The sequence below is a fragment of the Schistocerca americana genome, chromosome 7, assembly GCF_021461395.2.
Source record: "Schistocerca americana isolate TAMUIC-IGC-003095 chromosome 7, iqSchAmer2.1, whole genome shotgun sequence".
Taxonomy (NCBI): domain Eukaryota; kingdom Metazoa; phylum Arthropoda; class Insecta; order Orthoptera; family Acrididae; genus Schistocerca; species Schistocerca americana.
The window spans coordinates 428,358,596-428,381,389 of NC_060125.1; the positions used below are offsets into that span (position 1 = coordinate 428,358,596).

The 22,794-nt window shown below is 43.4% G+C and overlaps 1 protein-coding gene across 1 annotated transcript in view; it reads right to left on the reverse strand.

Annotated features, from left to right (window-relative positions):
• Positions 1-22,794, reverse strand: part of LOC124622984 (venom carboxylesterase-6-like) — a 53,617-nt gene that overhangs the window by 9,663 nt on the left and 21,160 nt on the right. The window contains exons 5-6 of the mRNA XM_047148773.1: positions 13,181-13,362; positions 8,893-9,022 (exon numbers count right to left, since the gene is read on the reverse strand). Of these exons, the coding sequence (XP_047004729.1) occupies positions 8,893-9,022; positions 13,181-13,362 (312 nt within the window). The remainder of the gene's footprint in view (positions 1-8,892; positions 9,023-13,180; positions 13,363-22,794) is intronic.

Sequence of the window (22,794 nt, forward strand, 5' to 3'; positions counted from 1 at the left end):
TTTCTTCCGATCAGATTCATTACCTCCTCATCAGTTGCACGATCTGCCACTCAGTATTTTCTGTAACACAACATTTAAATAGCTTCTAGTCGCTTCTTCTTTGTACTACCCATCGTTCATTTCTGTACTTACACTCAACATGTAGATTTCGAATTTAAGGAGACGTAAGCAGAAACATTCCGATCAGAGTGATACATTCGTCACAGCATAGAAATTGCTATGCAGAAAATTTAAAGATTCTTGATAACTGCAGTTCAGTCTTGAAAAGTTGTGGAAGTACAATTTGAGAATACATGAGAGGCGGAGATTTAAAACCAGTAATCGGGATCTCGAATCTATAGAAGTACTTGGCCACTACAGCACACACCTTGGTAACAATTTTATTTTCGTGAAACACGAAGTATAAAATATCATTCGAATGTGGAAAGTAAGAGGACAAATATCAGAAGGTTAGTTAGACATCTGGGTACAGCTTAGAATATCGATACCACACAAATCTGTATCTTAGAACATACATCATTTAGAGCGTGAGTATTTTTACAAGTTCTGTTGCGCGTATAATTGAGGCAATGGACTTGCTAATTGGTCTAGTGCAAACTTCGTGCAGCTACAGAGCTATGACGCAGCGTACGGTGAAGAAATAGTTTTGCACATTGACAGCTATCAAGTAGTAAATTATTTAAACCATGATTTATGAGTCTCGATCTGTATCTCCAGCTCTTACCCGGTGCTGTTTTGTGCCTGTCATGAAACAAATACGTGTCTCTACTGGATAAGAGAAGCGTTTTAAGCAATGAGTTCGATTTATGCGGTAAAAGCTTATTTACTTACCATGATGTTTGTGGTTTTCCTTGTTTACTTACATCTACATCTACAGTCGAAATCACTGCAGAGTGCCTGGAGGAAGGAACGTTCTATCGTACATGGTATTAGGTCTTATTCCCGTTCTATCTTCTTTCCGGTCCATGTATGTACGCAGCGCTGCAAGAATGATTGTTTAAATAGCCGTGTGCGCACTGTAATATCTCTGATTTTGTCCTCGCGAGCTCTACGTTAAGTTTATCATTTGAAGCTGATTCTTAAAACTTTGAACGATTAAGCAGGCCTCCTCGGGATAGTTTGTTTCTGTCTTCAAGTGTATACCAGTTCAGTTTCATTTGTATCCCTGTCACACTCTCGCAGGTGGGAAACACATCTGTGACCATTCGTTCTGCCCTTCGCTGTGTACGTTCAGTTTCCCCTGTTAGTCCTATTTGGTTTGCGTCCCACACACTTGAGCAATCTCCTTTGTAGACCGATTGCATTTCCCCAGTATTCTACCAATAAACGATATTGTGTTTACCCATGACTCAGCCTATGTTATCATTCCATGTTATAATCTTACGAAATGATATACCCCGATATATGTATGAGTTGACCGACTCCGCTTGTGACTCATTGATACTCTACTCATTACAATGCTTTTTTTTTTTGGAGGAACGCAATATTAAATAATTCCTGAACGTTTCGCGCAAGTGTTCAATCCTTGCATTACTCTGAAATCTTATCAAGACCAAACTGAATAATTATGCACAGACAGTAGTGCATTATAGATAATTCCGTCATCTGCGAAAACTCTGATGTTAACATTTACATCATCTGCAGAGGCATTAAAATACAACATGAACCACAATAGTCCAACCTCACTTCCCTCGGGTACACCCGAAGTTACTTCAATATCTGTCGATGATTCTACATCGAATATAACATGCTGCGTCCTCTCTACCAACAAACTTAGTCTAGTCACAAATTTCGCTTGCTTTCGGAATCCATGCTGGCTGCCATGGAGGAGGTGATTCTGTTCTAGATACCAAACTACGGTCCAGCTGAGCATTTCTTCTAAGTTTCTACAACAAATGAAATTCACGGATGCTGAACAATAGTTCCGCGGGTCATTTTTGCTACCGCTCCTGTAGACGGATGTGACATGTACTGCCTGCATACGATTTTTGTTCGAGGTATCTGAGGTATTTCATGCTTAAGAGAGAGGCTAACATAGCGGAAAATTTGTTATATAATGTAATAAGTATTCTTTCGGCTCGTGGAACTTCTTTTCCAACACCAGTGACGTAATATCTATAGAATTCATCTTTGCAGTGTTGTAATAATTAAACTGGGGCAAGGCTCCGGACATTTTATTTGTAAAGGAACATCTGAAAACAGACTCCAGCGTTTCAGTTCTTGTTTTTCTAGTCTCAATTTCAGACTTCATCTCGTTCGTGAGTGTTTGAACACTAATCTTAGTACGACTGCGGCTTTTACATACGAGCGGAAGTTATCTAGGTTCTCTGAAAGAGCTTTCAATAACGTTAGGCTCTCTTAGTCATGGAAGGCATTAAGCATAGATCTCTGGGGAGCCATACGCGTTTCATTCAGCATATCCCTGCCTAGAGACCTACGCTTTGTTGTACACCTACAGTGTGCTAGTCTCTGCTTCCTTAGTCTTATCTGGTTCTGTTCAGGTAATACGATAAAGGAGAAAGAAAAAAGTTTTACATATAAAATAATGAATGAAAGTAGGGGGAGTTAAGTTCGTCCAGAAGTTATATCAGTTCATTTGATTTTACGCGAAATAACAGCTGCTAACATCATCTTAAGCGCTGCACTGAGGAACAACAACGGCACATATGGTAGTTGAGGAAGACTCATCTCGGCCTGACTTTGGCTGCTGTTCGGTTCGTCCATCTATTTGTGGTGGGCTGCTTGGAGCCAACGTGAACTTTTCGTTGTGCCTGACCTCGGAAAACCACCCGATGGCCCATAGAGACGAGCTGTTGCGCATACCAATGCCGTCAGTACTTTCCCAACTGTTGCCTGACAAAACTAGGAGCAGCGAGACCCTACAGTACCTGAATGACAAACTGTGCCCCAGCCTTCTGGTCGAACCTCCGCGCCCAGCTGAGGTGTCCTGTGGGAGGATTACGTTCCAGAATGGTGGCAGACCTTGTGACTGTACAACATCGTTATCGCTAATATATATATTTTTTATCGGATATCTAAATGCGTTTACTATTTTTTGTGATTGATTAAGTCAAATACATCTCATAGGTAAAAATTTAAATTAATCGTGTGCCTGTTTATGCTTTCTGTATTTTGTGAGATTTGAGATAAATTTTGTGAAGCATGTAGAACATGCACTAACAATGTCAGGAACTTGGTATAAGTCATGAACGAGTCTGAGTAAAAGCGCAAATTAGAATCTTTCACGTTGTGCTACAAATATTTGGAGGAAGTGAGCAGAAGGTCCTCGACGGGAGTAGTGGTGGAAACGTCTAAACATCATGACATAAGAGTAGGTGTTTCCAGAATGAGATTTTCACTCTGCAGCGGAGTGTGCGCTGATATGAAACTTCCTGGCACATTAAAACTGTGTGCCCGACCTAGATTAGAACTCGGGACCTTTGCCTTTCGCCGGCAAGTGCTCTACCATCTGAGCCACCGAAGCACGACTAACGCCCGGTACTCACAGCTTTACTTCTGCCAGTATCTCGTCTCCTACCTTCCAAACTTTACAGAAGCTCTCCTGCGATCCTTGCAGAACTAGCACTCCTGAAAGAAAGGATATAGCGGAGACATGGCTTAGCCACAGCCTGGGGGATATTTCCAGAATGAGATTTTCACTCTGGCAGAAGTAAAGCTGTGAGTAGCGGGCGTGAGTCGTGCTTCGGTAGATCGGATGCTAGAGCACCTGCCCGCGAAAGGCAAAGATCCCGAGTTCGAGTCTCGGTCGGGCACACAGTTTTAATCTGCCAGGAAGTTTCATATCAGCGCACACTCCGCTGCAGAGTGAAAATCTCATTCTGGAAACATCCCCCAGGCTGTGGCTAAGCCATGTCTCCGCTATATCCTTTCTTTCAGGAGTGCTAGTTCTGCAAGGTTCGCAGGAGAGCTTCTGTAAAGTTTGGAAGGTAGGAGACGAGATACTGGCAGAAGTAAAGCTGTGAGTACCGGGCGTGAGTCGTGCTTCGGTAGCTCAGATGATAGAGCACTTGCCGGCGAAAGGCAAAGGTCCCGAGTTCGAGTCTCGGTCGGGCACACAGTTTTAATTTGCCAGGAACTTTCACAAGAGTAGGTGTTAAACGCAAAAGTTCTCTATCATATGAGCACGCAGCATGTATTAGGTCGAAGAACAACATATTACAAAAAAATTTCCAAGTTTTTGCTACTTTTTATTGATATGTTATTAATTCATCATATGTATATCACGGCAATCTTGTTATGGCATTTTGGCGTTTACAAGTGACACTGTGATGATGGTAAAATTTTCCGTAAAAATATAGAATAAAAATAAGAGGGTATGCTGAAGAGTTATGGCTCCAAATTTATTACATTAGAAGGGTATCAGACTAACGCTCTTTTCCTTATGAGGGGCAGTAGACTTTTCAGAAGTTGCAGGACCAACAGCTTGTATGAGTGACTGACCTGGCCACGTGACATTAGCTAACGTAGCCATGCCGTGCTGATACTGAGAATGCTTAAAGCAATGGGTAATTACAGCATCACTTTTTATGGTGGCATTTAACTCTAGTATATTTTTAGTGAAGATGGCATCCACTTAGGTAAAATATTCTGGAGGTGAGATAGACTTCCATTCAGATCTCCGAGCGGGGACTGCACAGGAGGATGTCGTCATTGGTACAAACAGAACTGGACGACTACCGATCAGAGCCTGGAATGTTTGATTCCGTGATCTAGTAGATACGTTAGGGACTTTAAAAAAGGGGAGGGGCTGGTTGATATAAATTACAGTCTGGCATTTCCTTCATGTCCAAGTGAGCAAAGGTTTGGCTCCATATTACATTTCTACAAATTGTTAGCTTCGGACATTTGTATGACAGGACTGTCAATTTGTCGCTCATTAAAGGTATTGTCAAAAATATGACGCTTTACTTATCGAGCGATGTACTAATTTTCAGTGCTCCACTTTAACAGATATCTCTAAAGTTCAGCCAGAGTGACATTGGAACAATTTTTAATTAGGGACTACGTTGTCCCCACTTTATCACACTGTAAATTGGTGGTTTTTTATTATTAATTATTATTTTCTGATGTCACTGCCTGTGTCCTTGTCGGTGTGTGTGTGTGTGTGTGTGTGTGTGTGTGTGTGTGTGTGTGGTTTCTTGTAGCATGGAACAGATCAAACGCCAGCCAGTTGGTCTATCATTAAGAGCGATCTATGTCTTGAGCTACAAATATCATCCTCGGACTGTATCCACCGTGTTGACCACTGATAGTTTCATCATTACGGACGTGATAATGTAACGTGGCTATGATTTCCAGCACGTCATTACTACGGAGGACGTCACTCAAGATATCATTTATGAGTCATTTCCTGGTGCTTCCCCTTACAACTACATCTACATACATACTCCGCAATCCACCATACGGTGCGTGGCGGAGCGTACCTCGTACCACAACTAGCATCTTCTCTCCCTGTTCCACTCCCAAACAGAACGAGGGAAAAATGACTGCCTATATCACTCTGTACGAGCCCTAATCTCTCTTATCTTATCTTTGTGGTCTTTCCGTGAAATATAAGTTGGCGGTAGTAAAATTGTACTGCAGTCAGCGTCAAATGCTGGTTCTCTAAATTTCCTCAGTAGCGATTAACGAAAAGAACGCCTCCTTTCCTCTAGAGACTCCCACCCGAGTTCCTGAAGCATTTCCGTGACACTCGCGTGATGATCAAACCTACCAGTAACAAATATAGCAGCCCGCCTCTGAATTGCTTCTATGTCCTCCCTCAATCCGTTCTGATAGGGATCCCAAACGCCCGAGCAGTACTCAAGAATAGGTCGTATTAGTATTTTATAAGCGGTCTCCTTTACAGATGAACTACATCTTCCCAAAATTCTACCAATGAACCGAAGACGACTATCCGCCTTCCCCACAACTGCCATTACATGCTTATCCCACTTCATATCGCTCTGCAATGTTACGCCCAAATATTTAATCGACGTGACTTTGTCAAGCGCTACACTACTAATGGAGTATTCAAACATTACAGGATTCTTTTTCCTATTCATCTGCATTAATTTACATTTATCTATATTTAGAGTCAGCTGCCATTCCTTACACCAATCACAAATCCTGTCCAAGTCATCTTGTATCCTCCTACTGTCACTCAACGACACCTTCCCGTACACCACAGAATCATCAGCAAACAGCCGCACATTGCTATCCACCCTATCCAAAAGATCATTTAATAAGCACTGCATTGTTTCTACGATAGTTACAACACATCTCGCATGATCTTAATATCTGGAAATAGCTACAGCTTAGGACTGTACTATTGTCATAGATGATGTCGCTGAAACGTAATAGTATACAGATGGAGCTTCTGTTCGTCGCATTCAAGCAATAGGTAGAGTCTGCTGGAGGAACGCGTATCACTCCTAATTGTCCTGATGGAACAGAACTGTACTGGCGCCAAACTGTGCTATTAAAGCCTGATACTCTGATTACCGGGTTGTAAAACAACAATTAACGGTCAGATTGCGAGTCAGACATAGCTTGATTGGCATACGTTTATAGCGAGGACACCTGGGTTGACGTGGGAGCGGTGGGGCAAGAACACTTCACTAGGAAACACTGGTGAAATATTAGCGTAATTTTGCGCGATTGCAAACCGTAACAACAACCACACTACCTTCCGACAAAGGTTTTTATTGAGTACTGTTCTTAGTCGTAAATCTTCAGCAAATCTCAAGTCTTTAAATTGTGAAGGAAAGTAGCTGTACTAGTAGCCTTATTACCATATTGGTAGAACTTCCAAGCAGTTCGATATGACAGTATCTGGGTCCTGACCACTCTTTTCATTTCTGATTTCATGTTCAACCTGTGTTACAGTTGTTAGAGTTCCTCCTTTATCAAAGCATCAGTAGGAAAGCTATCCTTTTTCATTTTCTTGATGTGTTCATAGTTAGATACAGTCACCTACCCTTACTTGTTTATTATTGCTTCCCATAGCGTGCTTCAAACATTCCACTCAAAAATATTTAGATGTTTGATTGTGACATATTTTGAATGATTACGTTCAAAATAAATTCGAATGGATTCTGTTCACTATATTACGGGGGTAATCATAAAGCAGAAAATACGTTGTCGACTAAACATCCGTCCACGTTTAATATTTTTTTTTGTGGGATCCAAAATTTAAAAAACCTCTCTCACACCGCCCTGATTTAGCTTCACTGATCAGTATAGTAAAAACATGCCTATATTAATGGAATTTTCATTCACAAAGCAGGCTTATCACATTCACGCAGTTCAATACTGTTCTATCCTGATTAAATTGAGCTTAACTTAAATTCCATAAGGCAGTGAACCAATTTCGAAGTCTCGGTGAGACGAAAATTGTCAATCGATCTCCTGAAAACATTTGTAATAATTATTAACTTTCGGTGATCACATGGGGAAGACCGGAGATCTCCTGGTATGACCGTGTTAGCCTATTTATTTGAAGTAATAAACTGGATATCTTGAGCATACAAAACGGCAGGTTCGTCCAGTGTAAATCAGACGTTCCCCACTGATCCCGTGCAACACAGCGTAGTAAGCAAACACTGTCAATAATAATCAGTTAAATAATACGCGAACACGCTTACTTTAGTTTAGTTCATGTATTAAATTCCTTCTCATACGGAATCTCATTAAGATGACGACTAGCTCAACAATACATACATATACATCCTTCTTCTTTCACGGCTAATCGGCAAGATCTCCTTCATTCTTTTTGATAAGAGAAAACATAGATAGCAGAGAAGCTATTCCATGGAGTAAATGGACGCTCCAAGGAATAATAGGGCTTGAAACTACTTTGCATTGATAATCCTCGTATATTAAAGTTTAGGAATGGGTAAGATAAGAAGAGATATTTCGAGATATGTAGTGAGTTATATAATTTATAAAATTTCTGAAAATATCGCGGAGAGACCGCTGCAAGAGACATTACACACGCTTAACACAGTCTAAGGTTTACTTGGACCAAACATTTTTAAAATTTTTCACTCAGTCATTGAGATTTTTTTTCTTTCCACCACGACAGTGTATTTTATTTGCAGGATGCAAGGTTTTCAGGTTTATTTTCTTCAGCATTATGCACAGAGCACTGTCAAGTGAAAAAATTCATACTTGTGTAAGGCTGAACGTTAGTCTTTCCAGCAACCATTTATCGTAATTTATATCGTTTTTCTCAGAAGATTTGCAGGAGCATAGCAAGTTCTCTCTATCTCTAGTCTGTTGGCTAGTTTGCTACTCTGAGATTGTATCACTAGGTGTTCTCTTCCCACTTACAAAAGAAAAACTGGTAGACATTCAACAGCACGCGTAAAAAACAGCTGTACTACAGGTTATACATACAGCACGTGATCCCACACTCCCTATACCTTGGCATTTCGCATATCTAGCTCTAGGTAAAAATATTTCCGATGGGCAGAAAAAAGGAACAGTTTATAAGCAGCTTTTCCATTAGAAGGAACATGAAAAATTCTCTTTATCAATACTAAGGATCAGCTTTCAAAATGTCTTGCAGAATTAGTGAAGTTTGACGTTTCTCTAAATTGTAAAGTGATGCCACCGGCGAAAGTAGTCTCTAGAGCCAGGACGTAGACAGTGCAAAAGGCTTGAATGGAGGATCTATGTGTTACTGAAATACCTTATTTAATTACGTCATGGTCTAGTGTGTATTCGCTTTCTTTCGCTTATACAATGACACCACTTTGTTCCCTTACTATAAGCTGCAAACCTCAAAGAGTCTCCTTCAATAAACAAAGAAGTCAGCGGAAAGTGGGAATCTCTGCTCCCTTGTGTGAAGCCATAATGTGCTGGTAGTGTAATGAATAAGCGGCTTACCGTAGGTAGTGTTGCCGAGCACCTCGCCGCGGTAATCGAACTCGTAATAGTAGACGGGCTGGTCCGAGAGCTGCGACACGTACCGCACCAGCGAGTCTGTCGGCTCTGAGAACGAGAGGTCCGTCACCAGCTGCAACAACACCAGGGCACTGGGTCAGTGCCCACTGCACAAAGGGAATCTACAGAGTAATCATGGAGGAGTTAGGAAAATATACCCTGCGTAGTCATTTATACATTCTCCTGCCACATTAATGTGAACACCCGTCAAAAACTTGAGTAACCACGATTTTCAGCTCGGAACTCTGCGAGACGTGAAAGAAAGTCAGTGAAGTTCTGGAAGGTACCGACAGGGATTTGGATCCATGCCAACTCCAGTGCTATAGCGGGCTGCACAAGGTTTCTTGACCGAGAATCCATATCGCGAACAGCCCATTCGAGATTGTCCCGCAGATCCTTGATAGGGTTTAAATCCGGGCAGTTCGGCGGCCAGGAAGTTGGTAAACTCAAGCAGGCGCTCTTAGAACCACGCACTTACGCTGCGAGCTGTGTAGCACGCTGCATTGTTCTGCTGGTAGATGTCATCGTGTCGAGATAGTAACTCTTGCGGGGTGTTTGCTTTCGGACGTTTCACGCGTACACGCCAATGGCCATCTACACGATGAAGTATAAAACGTTATTCATCTGAAAAGGCCACCTGGCGTTACTCAGTGGATGTCCAGTTTACGTACTGTCCTGCTCGTAGATGCGTTTGTCGCCGATGGACAACAGTCAGCATGGGTACATGAAACAGACGCCTGCTACGCAGCAACGTCTGTTGTGCGGCCGTTGAGGAGTCAGTGCTGGTTGCCCCTTGGTTCATGTAGGCCGTCAGTTGCTCAACAGTTGGCCTTTTCTTCGTTCTTGCACATCTCTGCAGCCATCGTTCACCCCTGTCATCTATTGTGCGTGTTGCACTGCAGTTGCCTCGGCGCGATGCACGATATACGTTAGCCACGGTGGCACGCAAACAGTTTACAGATTTAGCCGTTTCGGAAATGTTTCCATCCGTGACTCGAAAGACAATGACCACACGATTTTGTATCTCAGATAAATCTCTCCGTTTCCGTATTACGACAAAGACTTCACTGCTTTCCACCACATTCTCCCGACTCGTTTCATATACCATTGCTAGTATTGCCGTTTACCATCTGTGAGTGGTCAATGCACGTTGACGTCGAACGTAGGTGATGGTTACGTTCATGTGACTGGATCGTGTAGTAAGGAACAGCAACTGTTGAAGCCTGGGGGATCAGAAAGCACACGCTCTGACTAGGTGAGGGAAGGTCGTTCTAGTCTTGCTTAAACAACGAAGCTAACATTTGCCTTCAACTGTTTTGGGAAGCACTGGAGTAGCTGGAGAAGAAATTAGGGCCAGGTGTGAAATAACGGCTTTCACTAGGCAGGGAGTCACAGACTCAGTAGCTTAATATATGTAAGTATAGCCCATTTTGTTTGCGACAGTGATCACTCTGTCTCAAAACTGAGACATTTAAATTCAGCTATGCTTCTGAATTTCCTTCTCTAGAATATACAGTACGAACAAAAATACAGTTTCAGTGTATACGGTGTGGCCAAAAATATGGAAACACTGTCAGAAATGTATGCTTGAACACAAACGCAGCTGCTAGCGAATCCTGCAAGTAGCACTGTTGTATTGACCATGAATGGAGCCTGTGCAATGTCCTCAACACATTGGAAGTGTCTTTCTGACCAGGACAGTGTTCTGTGTGGTCGTGAGTATATAGCTAACTGATTCCGAAGTCGGAAAATTTTTGGTGCTCCTATGGTGTGTGGTTCCCTAACCAAGCTAGCCGAAGCGTGTGGTGTTTGAAGAGGGAGCGTATCGAAGCTACATACCGAATACAGGGAAAGCAGAAAAGCGACATCCGCTATGATACAACGCCCGAGAAAAGTTTATGTTGAGTGATCGTGATGAGCGGTCACTGAAGCAAATTCCAACGGAAAATAAGACGACGACAGCTGCAAAAGACACTGCAGATGTGGATGTCGCATTCGCAAATCCTGTCAGCGCCAAACCAACACGAAGGGAGGGTCTTGTCCAGTATTTATGCCAAGAGGGCGCTGGGCGCTCTGTTTGCCGTCCGCGCCAACAGAGCGCCCGACGCAGGACGGGCCTCAGAGAGCTGCCACAGATGGCGACCAAGTGGGGCGCGGACGTCCGAGGGAGCACCGGGGAAGAGACTAGCAGCGCCAGGCGGGCGCTGACGGCAAACAGAGTGCCCAGCGCCCTCTGGGCATAAATACTGGACAAGATCCTCCAATACGGTAGCACCTGCAGAAGGCAACGAGTTACTTGGCCGAAATACTGTGCCAGAGCGACACAAACATCCTGCAGTAGACCCGATTATTCCACATGTTAAGATCTCGCCAGGAAAGCCTGAATAGTTACAACAGGAAGGGAGTTCCATTAGCTGGAAATTGCAAGGAAAGTTGGAATTCCGTAACTTCACATCCTTCTTTCAAATGCCTGTCGTTCGAAAACGTGGTGCCGAAGCCATAAAATCTGGACTGTGGAGCAACGGAAGAATATCCTTTGATCCGATGGCGGGGGTTAGGTGATGATTTCGGCAGCCATACTCATTGGCCCCGTGATTACTGTTCAGGGTCGCATTAGTGCCAAGGACTACGTGACCATTTTGGCTGATCGGGTCTATTCCATGGTACAATATTCTTTCCGTAAGAGTGATGCCGTGTTCCAAGATGATAGGGTCCGTGCTCACACAACTTGCATCGCTCAGGACTGAGCCTTTGTGGTCTACTTTGGAGAGAAGGGTGCGCGATCGCTATCCAGCTCCATCATCGTTACCTGAATTTGCCGCCACTTTGCAGGACGAATGGTGTAATATTTCCTTGAAAACTATACAGGGCTTGTGTGTATCCATTCCAGGACTACTGGAGGCTCTTTTGAATGGAAATTGCTTTCCTGCACCTAAGTAAGCAAGGTAATGTGTTGTGATTTTTATGTTTACATATTTTATAATGAGAATGTTACTACGCATCTTGATATAAAAAGCCAACAAGGAGGGGAGAAAACATCAGGAAGAATGATGTAATAACATAATTAGGCACGAAAGTAAATCTGAATGTTGTAAAGTTCCTGTTGTTGTTGTTGTTGTGGTCTTCAGTCCTGAGACTGGTTTGATGCAGCTCTCCATGCTACTCTATCCTGTGCAAGGTTCTTCATCTCCCAGTACCTACTGCAACGTACATCCTTCTGAATCTGTTTAGTGTATTCATCTCTTGGTCTCCCTCTACGAATTTTACCCTCCAAGTTACCCTCCAATATTAAATTGGTGATCCCTTGATGCCTCATAACATGCCGTACCAACCGATCCCTTCCTCTAGTAAACTTGTGCCACAAACGTCTCTTCTCCCCAATCCTATTCAATACCTCCTCATTAGTCATGTGATCTACCCATCTAATCTTCAACATTCTTCTGTAGCACCACATTTCGAAAGCTTCTATTCTCTTCTTGTCTAAACTATTTATCGTCCACGTTTCACTTCCATACATAGCTACACTCCATACAAATACTTTCAGAAACGACTTCCTGACACTTTTATCTGTACTCGATGTTAACAAATTTCTCTTCTTCAGAAACGCTTTCCTTGCCATTGCCAGTCTACATTTTACGTCCTCTCTACTTCGACCATCATCAGTTATTTTGCTCCCCAAATAGCAAAACTTCTTTACTACTTTAAGTGTCTCATTTCCTAATCTAATTTCCTCAGCATCACCCGACTTAATTCGACTACATTCCGCTATCGTCGTTTTGCTTTTGTTGATGTTCATCTTATATCCTCCTTTCAAGACACTATCCATTCCGTCCAGCTACTCTTCCAAATCCTTTGCTGTCTCTGACAGAATTACAATGTCATCGGCGAACTTCAAAGTTTTTACTTCTTCTCCACGGATTTTAATACGTACTCCGAATATTTCTTTTATTTCCTTTACTGCCTGCTCAATATACAGATTGAATAACATCGGGGGGAGGCTGCAGCCCTGTCTCACTCCCTTCCCAACCACTGCTTCCCTTTCATGTCCCTCGACTCTTATAACTGCCATCTGGTTTCTGTACAAATTGTAAATAGCCTTTCGCTCCCTGTATGTGTAGAGTTCCTACACAAATGAAAAAATGATACCGATCAGCGCCGATAAAAACCCTCAACAAACAGTAGTAGCAGTGTCGCAACTGTCCTTGATGGTGATATTTTATAGCAAACTCACATTGACGAAGCTCTGGGCATCGTCGAATGTGATGTCTCCTTGACCGAAATAGAAGTCGTGCAACTTCCACGTGGCGTTGATGCGTTCCTCTTCAGTTTGGAGATGCACCAAAGGTGCAACGGCCAGTTCGAAGTTGTCGTTGAAAGTCTGTAGCTTCTCGGTGTCGTTCAGGTATCCACCATCTGAAAGTCGGCGGAGATGCTATTAGGTCATGTTATAGCTGAAACCAACAAAACAAAAACGGACAGAAACGACATTACCGGCAAGAACAAATCTGTAACTCACTACTTTGTTTGTATGTAAGCAGAGTGTTTTAGCAATCGAAAAGCTGGCCATTAAATTTGCAACACCCAGAAGAGCAAATAACGAGATTTTACTTTTTGTGTGTGGACAGCACAGTAGGTAGAATGAACGATAAAATTTGTTGTTGATTGTAGAGTATACACACAGCCAAATTTAGTACACAGAGCGGTAATCTCAGGTAAATAGAAAGTCTCTAACCTGGCTTAGCATCGCGTCGAACTGATGTCGTGTCAGTAATAAGGGCACAGCTCTGCGTTCTGATTAAACTCTGGACCAAAGTTCATCAATCATTGTAACTGCAAGTGGTAACGTGTCAGTCTGTCGGCAACGCAAAACTAATTTTTTTCAGTGGGTGAGAGGTCGAAATTACGTGCTTGTCAGGGAAACAGTCAAACACCCCCTTATACGAAGTAATTCGGTACATCACGAACAACATGCAATCTTCCATTATCTTGCACACAGCCAACAGCCTTGACACATCCGAAATGAAAGCTAACCAAATTACCGGCTTTGCGAAACAAATACTTGAAATGACTCTTAGCACTATGGGACTTAACGTCTGATGTCATCGGTCCCGTACACTTAGAACTACTTAAACCTAACTAACCTAAGGACATCACCCACATCCATACCCGAGGCAGGATTCGAACCGGCTACAGCAGCAGCCGCGTGGTTCCGGACTGAAGCGCCTAGAACCGCTCGGCCTCACAGCGGCCGGCTATGCGAAACAGATGTGACAGAGTTGTGTACCCAGTAGAACCTCATAACATTACTTATGGTCCTGGATCCGTAACACAATGATGAAAAAATCTGGAAAGTCTCCTCGGAGCCTTCACAAACGAATACGTCCATCGTGATACTGCATCCAGAAGCAGGACTCTTCTGAAGAGAAGAGCTGGTACCACTCCTGTGTCAGTGTTATAAGTGTGTGCACCATTGTGCACACGGCCCCTTATTGCCGACATGGGAACCAACAACAGCGCCCGCTGTGCTGACAGAAGACGTCGTTCGTGTGGACACTTGTCTTGCTGGAAATAACCCATTTCGTGACTCAAGATTTCTGAAGCGGTGGTGTAACAACGACTGGATGAGCGTACAGTCTCTTTGCCCTTTCGGGCGCTAGGTACGTGGGGCCTTTGGGATCATGCACTGCCGTAAATTTGGTCCTCCTGAACCCGTCGGTTCCATGTTCGAAAGATAGTCTCGCTACCGACGAATACGAGTAACAAAATAGGGAAAGTACAACTCGCAGTTTCAATAGGGCACAATGCTGCTGCTGTCGCATTCTGACACGTGCCATTAGAAGTTCCTCCTTCTTACACGAAACATAACTCGTTTTCATCACATGCATTGTCCACCCCTATTAATTTGGCCACTTGTCAATAGTATGAATGGTCACCTTTCACAGCTCATCCCGCTGCGAGACTTACAGGAAGAGAGTCGTGGAACATACCGACAGGGATGTGGAGCCACGCTGACTCTGGTATCGAGGCCAGTTGCTCTAGTTTCTCGGTTGAGGATCCGTGGCGACATCAGCCCGATCGTGGTGGTCTCACAGGGTATCGATTGGGTTTAAATCCGTGAAATTTTGTGGCCAGGGGAGCAGGGTAAACTCATCCTGGTGCTCTTAGAACAACGCACATACACAACGGGCAGTGTGACATGTTGCATTGTTCTGCTGGTGGATGCCGCCGTGCCGAGGAAAAATAAACTGCAAGTATGGTTGGATATGGTCTCCAAGGATAGATGCAGTCTACCGTTGATCCACTGTGCCTTCCAGAATGACGTTACCCATAGAACACCACGAAAACATTCCCTCGTTGCCGGTTTCGGATAGCGCCATTCTGCCATTCACGTTACACATTAACTACGGTGGCAAGATAACATTTTAAAAACTTACCCGTTTTGGAAATGCTTCTATCTTTGGCCCGAAAGCCAATGGTCATGCCTATTCGGTAGTCAGATAAATCGCTCCATTTCTGCATTACGCTAATGGCTGCACTGTAATCAGCGTCACGGCGTCCTCCCCCCGTCCTCTCCGCCGTCGGCAGCACTTACTACTGGCGGGAAAGTGTGCCATCTCCATCCACTTAAACCATGGGCAGCCAAAGATTTCAGCTCGCGGGTCTTGCCCTAGCGTGAGTGCCATAGCGCTCAGCCTCGCTTCACACGTCCCTCACCGCCACACTACGCTATCTGAGCCGGAGAGAGAGAGGGAAAAGCTCCGAACGTGCTGTACTTAAATGGCAATGCAGTCGCACTGCATAGGATTTGGTTTTATATTTCACTTTCGTCAACAACATAGATCACAAAAAGAACTTTCAGTATTGCTCAATTATTCTTGGCTCACTGAGAACATAATATAAATTTTGCCTGGTACAAACTTTAGGCACATGAGCGACACAAAAAATTTCAAAGATTATCGCACTCACGTTGCCATGTAATAGTGACTGATTTAGTTTCATAACGGAAAAAAGGTCTTTCACAAACAAATTTCGATCAAATTGCTGAAGAACTTTTGCGACCTCGTTATGGAGACGTGGGAACTCTTCTTGAGGTAAACAGTGTAGATGTCCTGGACAATTTCAGTGTTAAAGGGTTTATCTTTAAAACAAATTCGTTGCAGATCAGTCAGATACAACGGCACATTCAAAGGAGCGCCTTCACCTGAAATGGCAAACGGTCTCGAAAACAGCTGGAAAACCATTGTAGGATCAGATTTGTCTTCAAAACCTTTAGAAAACTATGCTTGTAATTCAATGAAGACCACAATTAATGTTCCAAGCCTAGCATTTTCTTCATCGCCAGTGAGTTTACGGAACTGGACTGGCTTTGACAGAATTTGTCGCTTCTACAATGCTGTTTTGCTTGTGAATCCCAACTAAACCAGAAATAAATTGTTTCACACCTTGCAGTGGCTCACTGCGCGCAGTCTGCAATCAACTCCACTTAAGATGAGAGGTTTATTCTGTATGTGCTAAGTTCCATCTTGCATTCCATTTTCCTTCATGAATTCAACAATAACGGATCGAAAAATTGTCCCACGTTCCCCATGACTTAACCACCGTACTTTGCAATAATATACACTGAAAGTCCAAAGAAACTGGTATAGGCATGCATATTCAAATACAGAGACATGCAAACAAGCAGAATACGGCGTTCCGATAGGCAACGCCTATTCAGGACAACAAGTGCCTGACGCAGTTATTAGATGGGTTATTACTGCTACAATGACAGGTTATCAAGATTTAAGCGAGTTTGAACGTGGCGCTACAGTCGCTGACGATAGATGGGACACATCAACTCCGAGGCAGCGATGAAGTGGAGATTTTCCCGTACGACCATTTCACGAGTGTACCGTGAATAACAGGAATCCGGTAAAACATCAAATCCCCGACATCACTACGGCTGGAGAAAGATCCTACAAGAACGGGACCAACGACGACTGAAGAGAATCATTCAACGTGACGAAAGTGTAACGTTTCCGAAAACTGCTGCAGATTTCAATGCTGGGCGATCAACAAGCGTCAGCGTGCAAACCATTCAACAAAACATCACCGATACGGCCTTTCGGAGCCGAAGGTCTACTCGTGTGTCCTTGATGACTGCGCAACACAAAGCATTACGCCTCGCCTGGGCCAGTCAACAGGAACATAGAACTGTTGATGACTGGAAACATGTTGATTGTTCGAACGAGTCTCGTTTCAAATCGTATCGAGTATCTTAGTGTAAAATGTCTCCATATTCTTTCGTTTAATTCCATCGAAAGCTGTTGCATCTGCGACTTCATAAATTTTACTGTTAGTTCGACCAATATCGTCATGTACTCCACGCTTGTAAATTTAGTTTCGTGATGTACAGAACAACAAACCCCGACCAGTGATGGTTTTAGTTTGTTGCTCTTTCATTTTCAACTAAATCTTTAAATTCTTTCTGCATGGTGTTGTAAAGTCATTTACGTCGATTATCAGACTGCATAATATACACTCAGAATTCCCATTCTTCTCTTCTGTCATTCCAATTCATTATAGAGGAATGTGAAGATAGATCGCCAGAGTGCCTCGTTTTGTGCAGACATCCTCTAGAACGTCCATCGTATCGTGAAGAAATAGTGAAAAGTAAACAACGCTGATAACACGATTCTGCCGACCTGAAGAGAGGTGTACCGACTGAAAACTACCACACCGCAGTACTAAATGGAATGTAGCACTTTAGCGAGCGCTTCCGGGTAGGAACGAGCGAAGCCGAGGCAGGCTGAGCCGAGATCCGCTCGCGGCCAACACATCTGGCCCACGTGGTGTCTGGCACTCTGTGGCCGGCCCTGACTTACACGTTGGACGGGTGTAGCGTTGCACTGTAAGAAAATTCAACAAATCTGCTCTCTTTCGCGCAAAACAGGTCGGTTTCATGTTAAAGGTTAATAACCGACTGGTTTCCATGGAAATGCTGTTGTCTCATTCTCTAAGGTTTGGTTAGCCGTATGTCATTTTACGTGTTGGCTATTAAATGGCAGACTTTGTCGTTCTCATTCAGTTGGATCGAATGTACGTTATCACCAGTAGACAATTGAGAAACAAATTTGGCATTGGCAGTATTCATGATGGTTACTAACGTGGAACCTTCGCAAGCTACCTCAGACATAAGATAAACTTTTTCAGTTAAATTTCGACATAATTTATAATTAAGACAACAAGTAGCACTCTGATTTGTTTGAATTCAGGCACACTACATACATTCATTTGTTTTGATAATTGTGTATTAATGAAATAAAATTTCCACTTCTTTCTTTTGTATACAAACCAACTGATGCTAACATTACTGGAAGACACGAGTAGGCCTAGTTACAACAGGCCTCGAAAGGTACTATTTTATCAAAATCATATAGCGCATCTGATACGTGATGACCTTCAGAATTTGCGGTGCAGCGTCAGAGTGACACATAATATCAAACTACCTGGGTACAAGACAAAAGGGAATTAAAGACATAAACTACCAGGAGGCTTTGATTTATGTAGATGGAACAAGTTGAAAATCTGCGCCTGCTTGCGAGGCAGATGCGCTAGCGCTACGCCATCCGGACACAGTAGTCACTTCACCTGCTTGTACTACACAACCACTCCTCCCACCAGACCCAACTTCTCAACTTATACCACACACTACAGATGTAGTGCTCCAGCTAATTAGCCTCATTACTCGTGGTATCTCAAATATTCTGGGAAGAGTTCAAGCCTGGTGTGCATTTGCGCTGAAGGGATCATTGGCCATCATTGCCCCAATTAATTATTATTATTATTATTATTATTATTATTACACACGTTACAGGCCTTTTATCAGACCACGTGAAACATTCACGACAACTTGTTCTTCCTGTTCTTCCAGTAGTCCCTCATCCGTTCATTAAGGGCTCTCTTCCTTCATTCAGTCCACAGTCCACTTTGGACTTTGGGCTGTAGGCGCTGTTTTCTCTGACATCACTTCCCACTTGTTCACCTTGTGTCTATAGACGCCTTTGTCCATGACGTCCGCTGAATCTGTCTGAGGTCTTTCCAGATCAGTTTTAACTCGTGACATCCAGAGTGTAGTCGTCTTGAATCCCTGGATGTACCTGAGGATTCTGTTGACGAGTCTGTTCTGTTGGAGTCTGCTGATGTGTCCCTAAAATTGTGGTCGTCTTTTTATAATGTCCGCTGCGATGTTGGAAAACTTCTCTGTGGTGTCCCTGGAGTGAAGCCTATATACTACATCCGTGTGTTTTGGTGCAAAAATTTTCCTAATTATTTTTCTTTCCTGTGTTAGAATGTTCTCAAGGTCGGCCTTTGTGTGTGTGTGTTTTCTTTTTTTTTAATCTTATGGGACCTAACTGCTAAGGTCATCAGTCCCTAAGCTTACACACTACTTAACCTAAATTACCCTAAGGACAAACACACACACCCATGCCCGAGGGAGGATTCGAACCTCCACCGGGACCAGCCGCGTAGTCTATGACTGCAGCGCCAGAGACCGCTCGGCTAATCCCGCGCGGCGGCCTTTGTGTGTAACATCAGTGTCTCATTGGCGTGTAGCGCCTCAGGTTTGATTACAGTGTTGTAGTGACAAATTTTGGTGCAGGTGGACATACGTTTCTTCTTGTAAATACCCTGTGTTTTGCATAATGCTCTCTTCTTTTTCAATAACCTAGTGTTCTGGGCAATATTCTCCTTTCCTGTCGGTTCGAGCACTTCACCTAGGCTAAGTGTGTGACTCTGTTGATCTTGCCATATTTTGTGTTCAAATTTGGTATGTTTAATTTCGTGCAGAAGAACGCAGTTTTCTGAAAAGAGATCTGTAGCCCATTAATTATATATATATGGTGTCTGTTCTTTTGCACGACATGCCGCGAGTAATGAGGCTAATCAGCAGGGGCACTATGTCTGTAGTGTGTGATATAAATTGAGAATTTCTGTGTGATGGGAGGCGTGCTAGGGTAGACCATATAGTTGCAGGGACCACTGTGTCCAAACGACATAGTGGTCAGCGCATTTGCCTAGTGAGCGGGTGATCCGGGTTCGACAGTCGGTCTAGAACTAATTTTCAACTTGCACCATTAATGTAAATCAAAGCCCAGAAGATGCTAATATCTGTAATTCTCTTGTGTCTTTATTGAAAGTGACTGCAGCATCAAAGTGACGAACAGACACAACATATACCTCGGCATAGACAACAGAACGCAAGTAAAACTACGAATTAATCAATATAACCACATTAAAACATCCATTACTTCACGGTCGTTAATCGCACGCAAATTGTAATATCAAGCAGCTGAATACCATGCGTCATCATTTTATTCTACCAAATTTTAATTTTAGAGAAAATTTACTTATCTTTATTTGTGAACGTCACCCACGTCATCTTCTTGTAAACCTACTTCAAATAATTATAAATATTGATTCCGCATCAAAAGACTTGCGATCTTTGAGGCACGCCATTTAAAATTGCAGCCTGTGCCTTTTCTATGTTGGTATGTCCCCTTCAGCCAACAAGAATGTTGCCGAGAGAGCATTTAAAAAAAAATGGCTCTGAGCACTATGGGACTTAACTACTGAGGTCATCAGTCCCCTAGAACTTAGAACTACTTATACCTAACTAACCTAAGGACATCACACACATCCATGCCCGAGGCAGGATTCGAACCTGCGACCGTAGTGGTCACGCGGTTCCAAACTGACGCGCTTAGAACCGCACGGCCACACAGGCCGGCGAGCATTTCAACATATAAACGATGGCATACCTAACATTTTTACCCGTTAAGTGGAACAGCCGTGGAGAAAATACGAAGATTGCTGTGCGTTATGAAAACCAGATGATGTGTGTTATGGCTGTCTATGATTTTTAGCTGGCTGCACCTGAATCATGTTGGCATGTACGTAAAATGATGTTAGACTGTTTGTTATTTTACAAAATATATACGTAATATGGCAAGTGTGTGAATGCAAGTCTTTAATTAATGTTATTTCATCAAAATAAGCCACTAATTTTCAAATAGCGAATAGCTTTGGGGCCCTCGCTTAAGCATCTGAGTACAAAGGTAAATATTTACAGCTATTGTGCACATGGAAATTTCTGTGCTTGTGATATGATATTCTATTAACGTACACTAACCCACCGCGAGCAAATTCAAAAGAATGGTTCAAATGGCTCTGAGCACTTTCGGATTCAACATCTATGGTCATCAGTCCCCTAGACTTAGAACTACTTAAACCCAACTGACCTAAGGACATCACACACATCCATTACAGAGGCAGGATTCGAACCTGCGACCGAAGCAGGCGCGCGGTTCCAGACTGAAGCGCCTAGAACCACGCGGCCTCAGCGGACGGCGCGAGCAGACTCCTTGGAGACAAATAAATAGGGAGACATGTAGAGGGTGGTTATAAGTAAGCTTTCGCTACTTAAGAGAGCCGCCATGAAAAACGAGTAATCACAGAACAGTAACATTATGTGTAAATACTTACAAGGGCACGCGAAAGAGAAATAACGAATAAATCATTGAAATAAACATCTTTTACTTTCCTCACGAGAAGGTAACATTTGTTAACAGCATATCGCGTTTACATTCCAGGCTACAAACGTTGCACAAGGTGGGGACCACCTGCATCCACGACAGCCTGAAACCATAGTAGAGATACGATTTCACAACTGTTCACAGCACATTTCGAACTGTGAAACACGGAATGTTCAGTTATCACGACACAGGTTGTGCACTACTTGAAGATCGCACACTGCATACAGCATTATAAGCCATGACAACTGTGCTGGTGTAAGCTGTCGCCAGCACTCCGTTCGGTAAAGATGTAGCGAGAATATCGATAGTAGGCACTGGATCAAGCTCGCCTATTAGAGGACAGGCCAAAGATAGACTCGCAAGCAACAGACCACCAACGTCCTCTCCACGGCAAGCATTTAGATCGAGAGAACAATGAAATCCAAACCTTTAGCTGCTTACAGGCGTTGATAAATATCAGTGGGGACAATTGGAAATGTGTTGCCCACCTGGGACTTGAACCCGCGATCTCCTGCTTACACGGCAGACCCTGTATCCGTCTGAGCCACAGAGGACATAGAGGATAGTGTGACTGCAGGGACGTATCTCTGGCACGCTCCCCGTGAGACCCAAATTCCCAACTTGCTGCCCACACACTACATGTGTAGTGCCCCTGCCCATTGCACTCATTACTCGCGGCAGTCAGTCTACCGATTCCCGTAAGAGTTCGGGCAATGCACATCCGCGCCGAAGAAGATCATTGGCCAGTAAGCCTTATGTATATGAAGATGGTATCTGTTCTGTCAGACATGTCCGAATTAACAGATACCATCTTCATGTAGTATTTAGATCGTCGCTGCTGACCGGAGGGTCTCGTTCACTAGCACTAGCACTACCACAGTCTCTTAGTCACTGGCTCAGTCACTGACGCACCAACTGGCACTCCAGGTTGGCGTCTGTCATTCATCGCATAGCGGGACTTGTACCGTGTTAAAGACAAGTAGCTTCCTGTTCATGTAAATTATGAATTCTGTTACTTCATGTGTGCAGTTGTCTTGGAGAAAGAAGATACCAGCCACCAAACATCATCCTCTCCCTTGATTCCTGTGGCACAAGACTCCACAGTGTCGATCAGGATACAAAAGCAACAGTAACTTGTTCAACAGTTGGTAGCAGAACGGGCCGTCGGCCTCTCCCAGACACAATTTCCTAATCGCCAGTTAATTCGAAGTTCAGCATCATGTTTTCAACCCCGGTGCGGAAAGAGGATGTCTCCGTATTCCTGTAATGT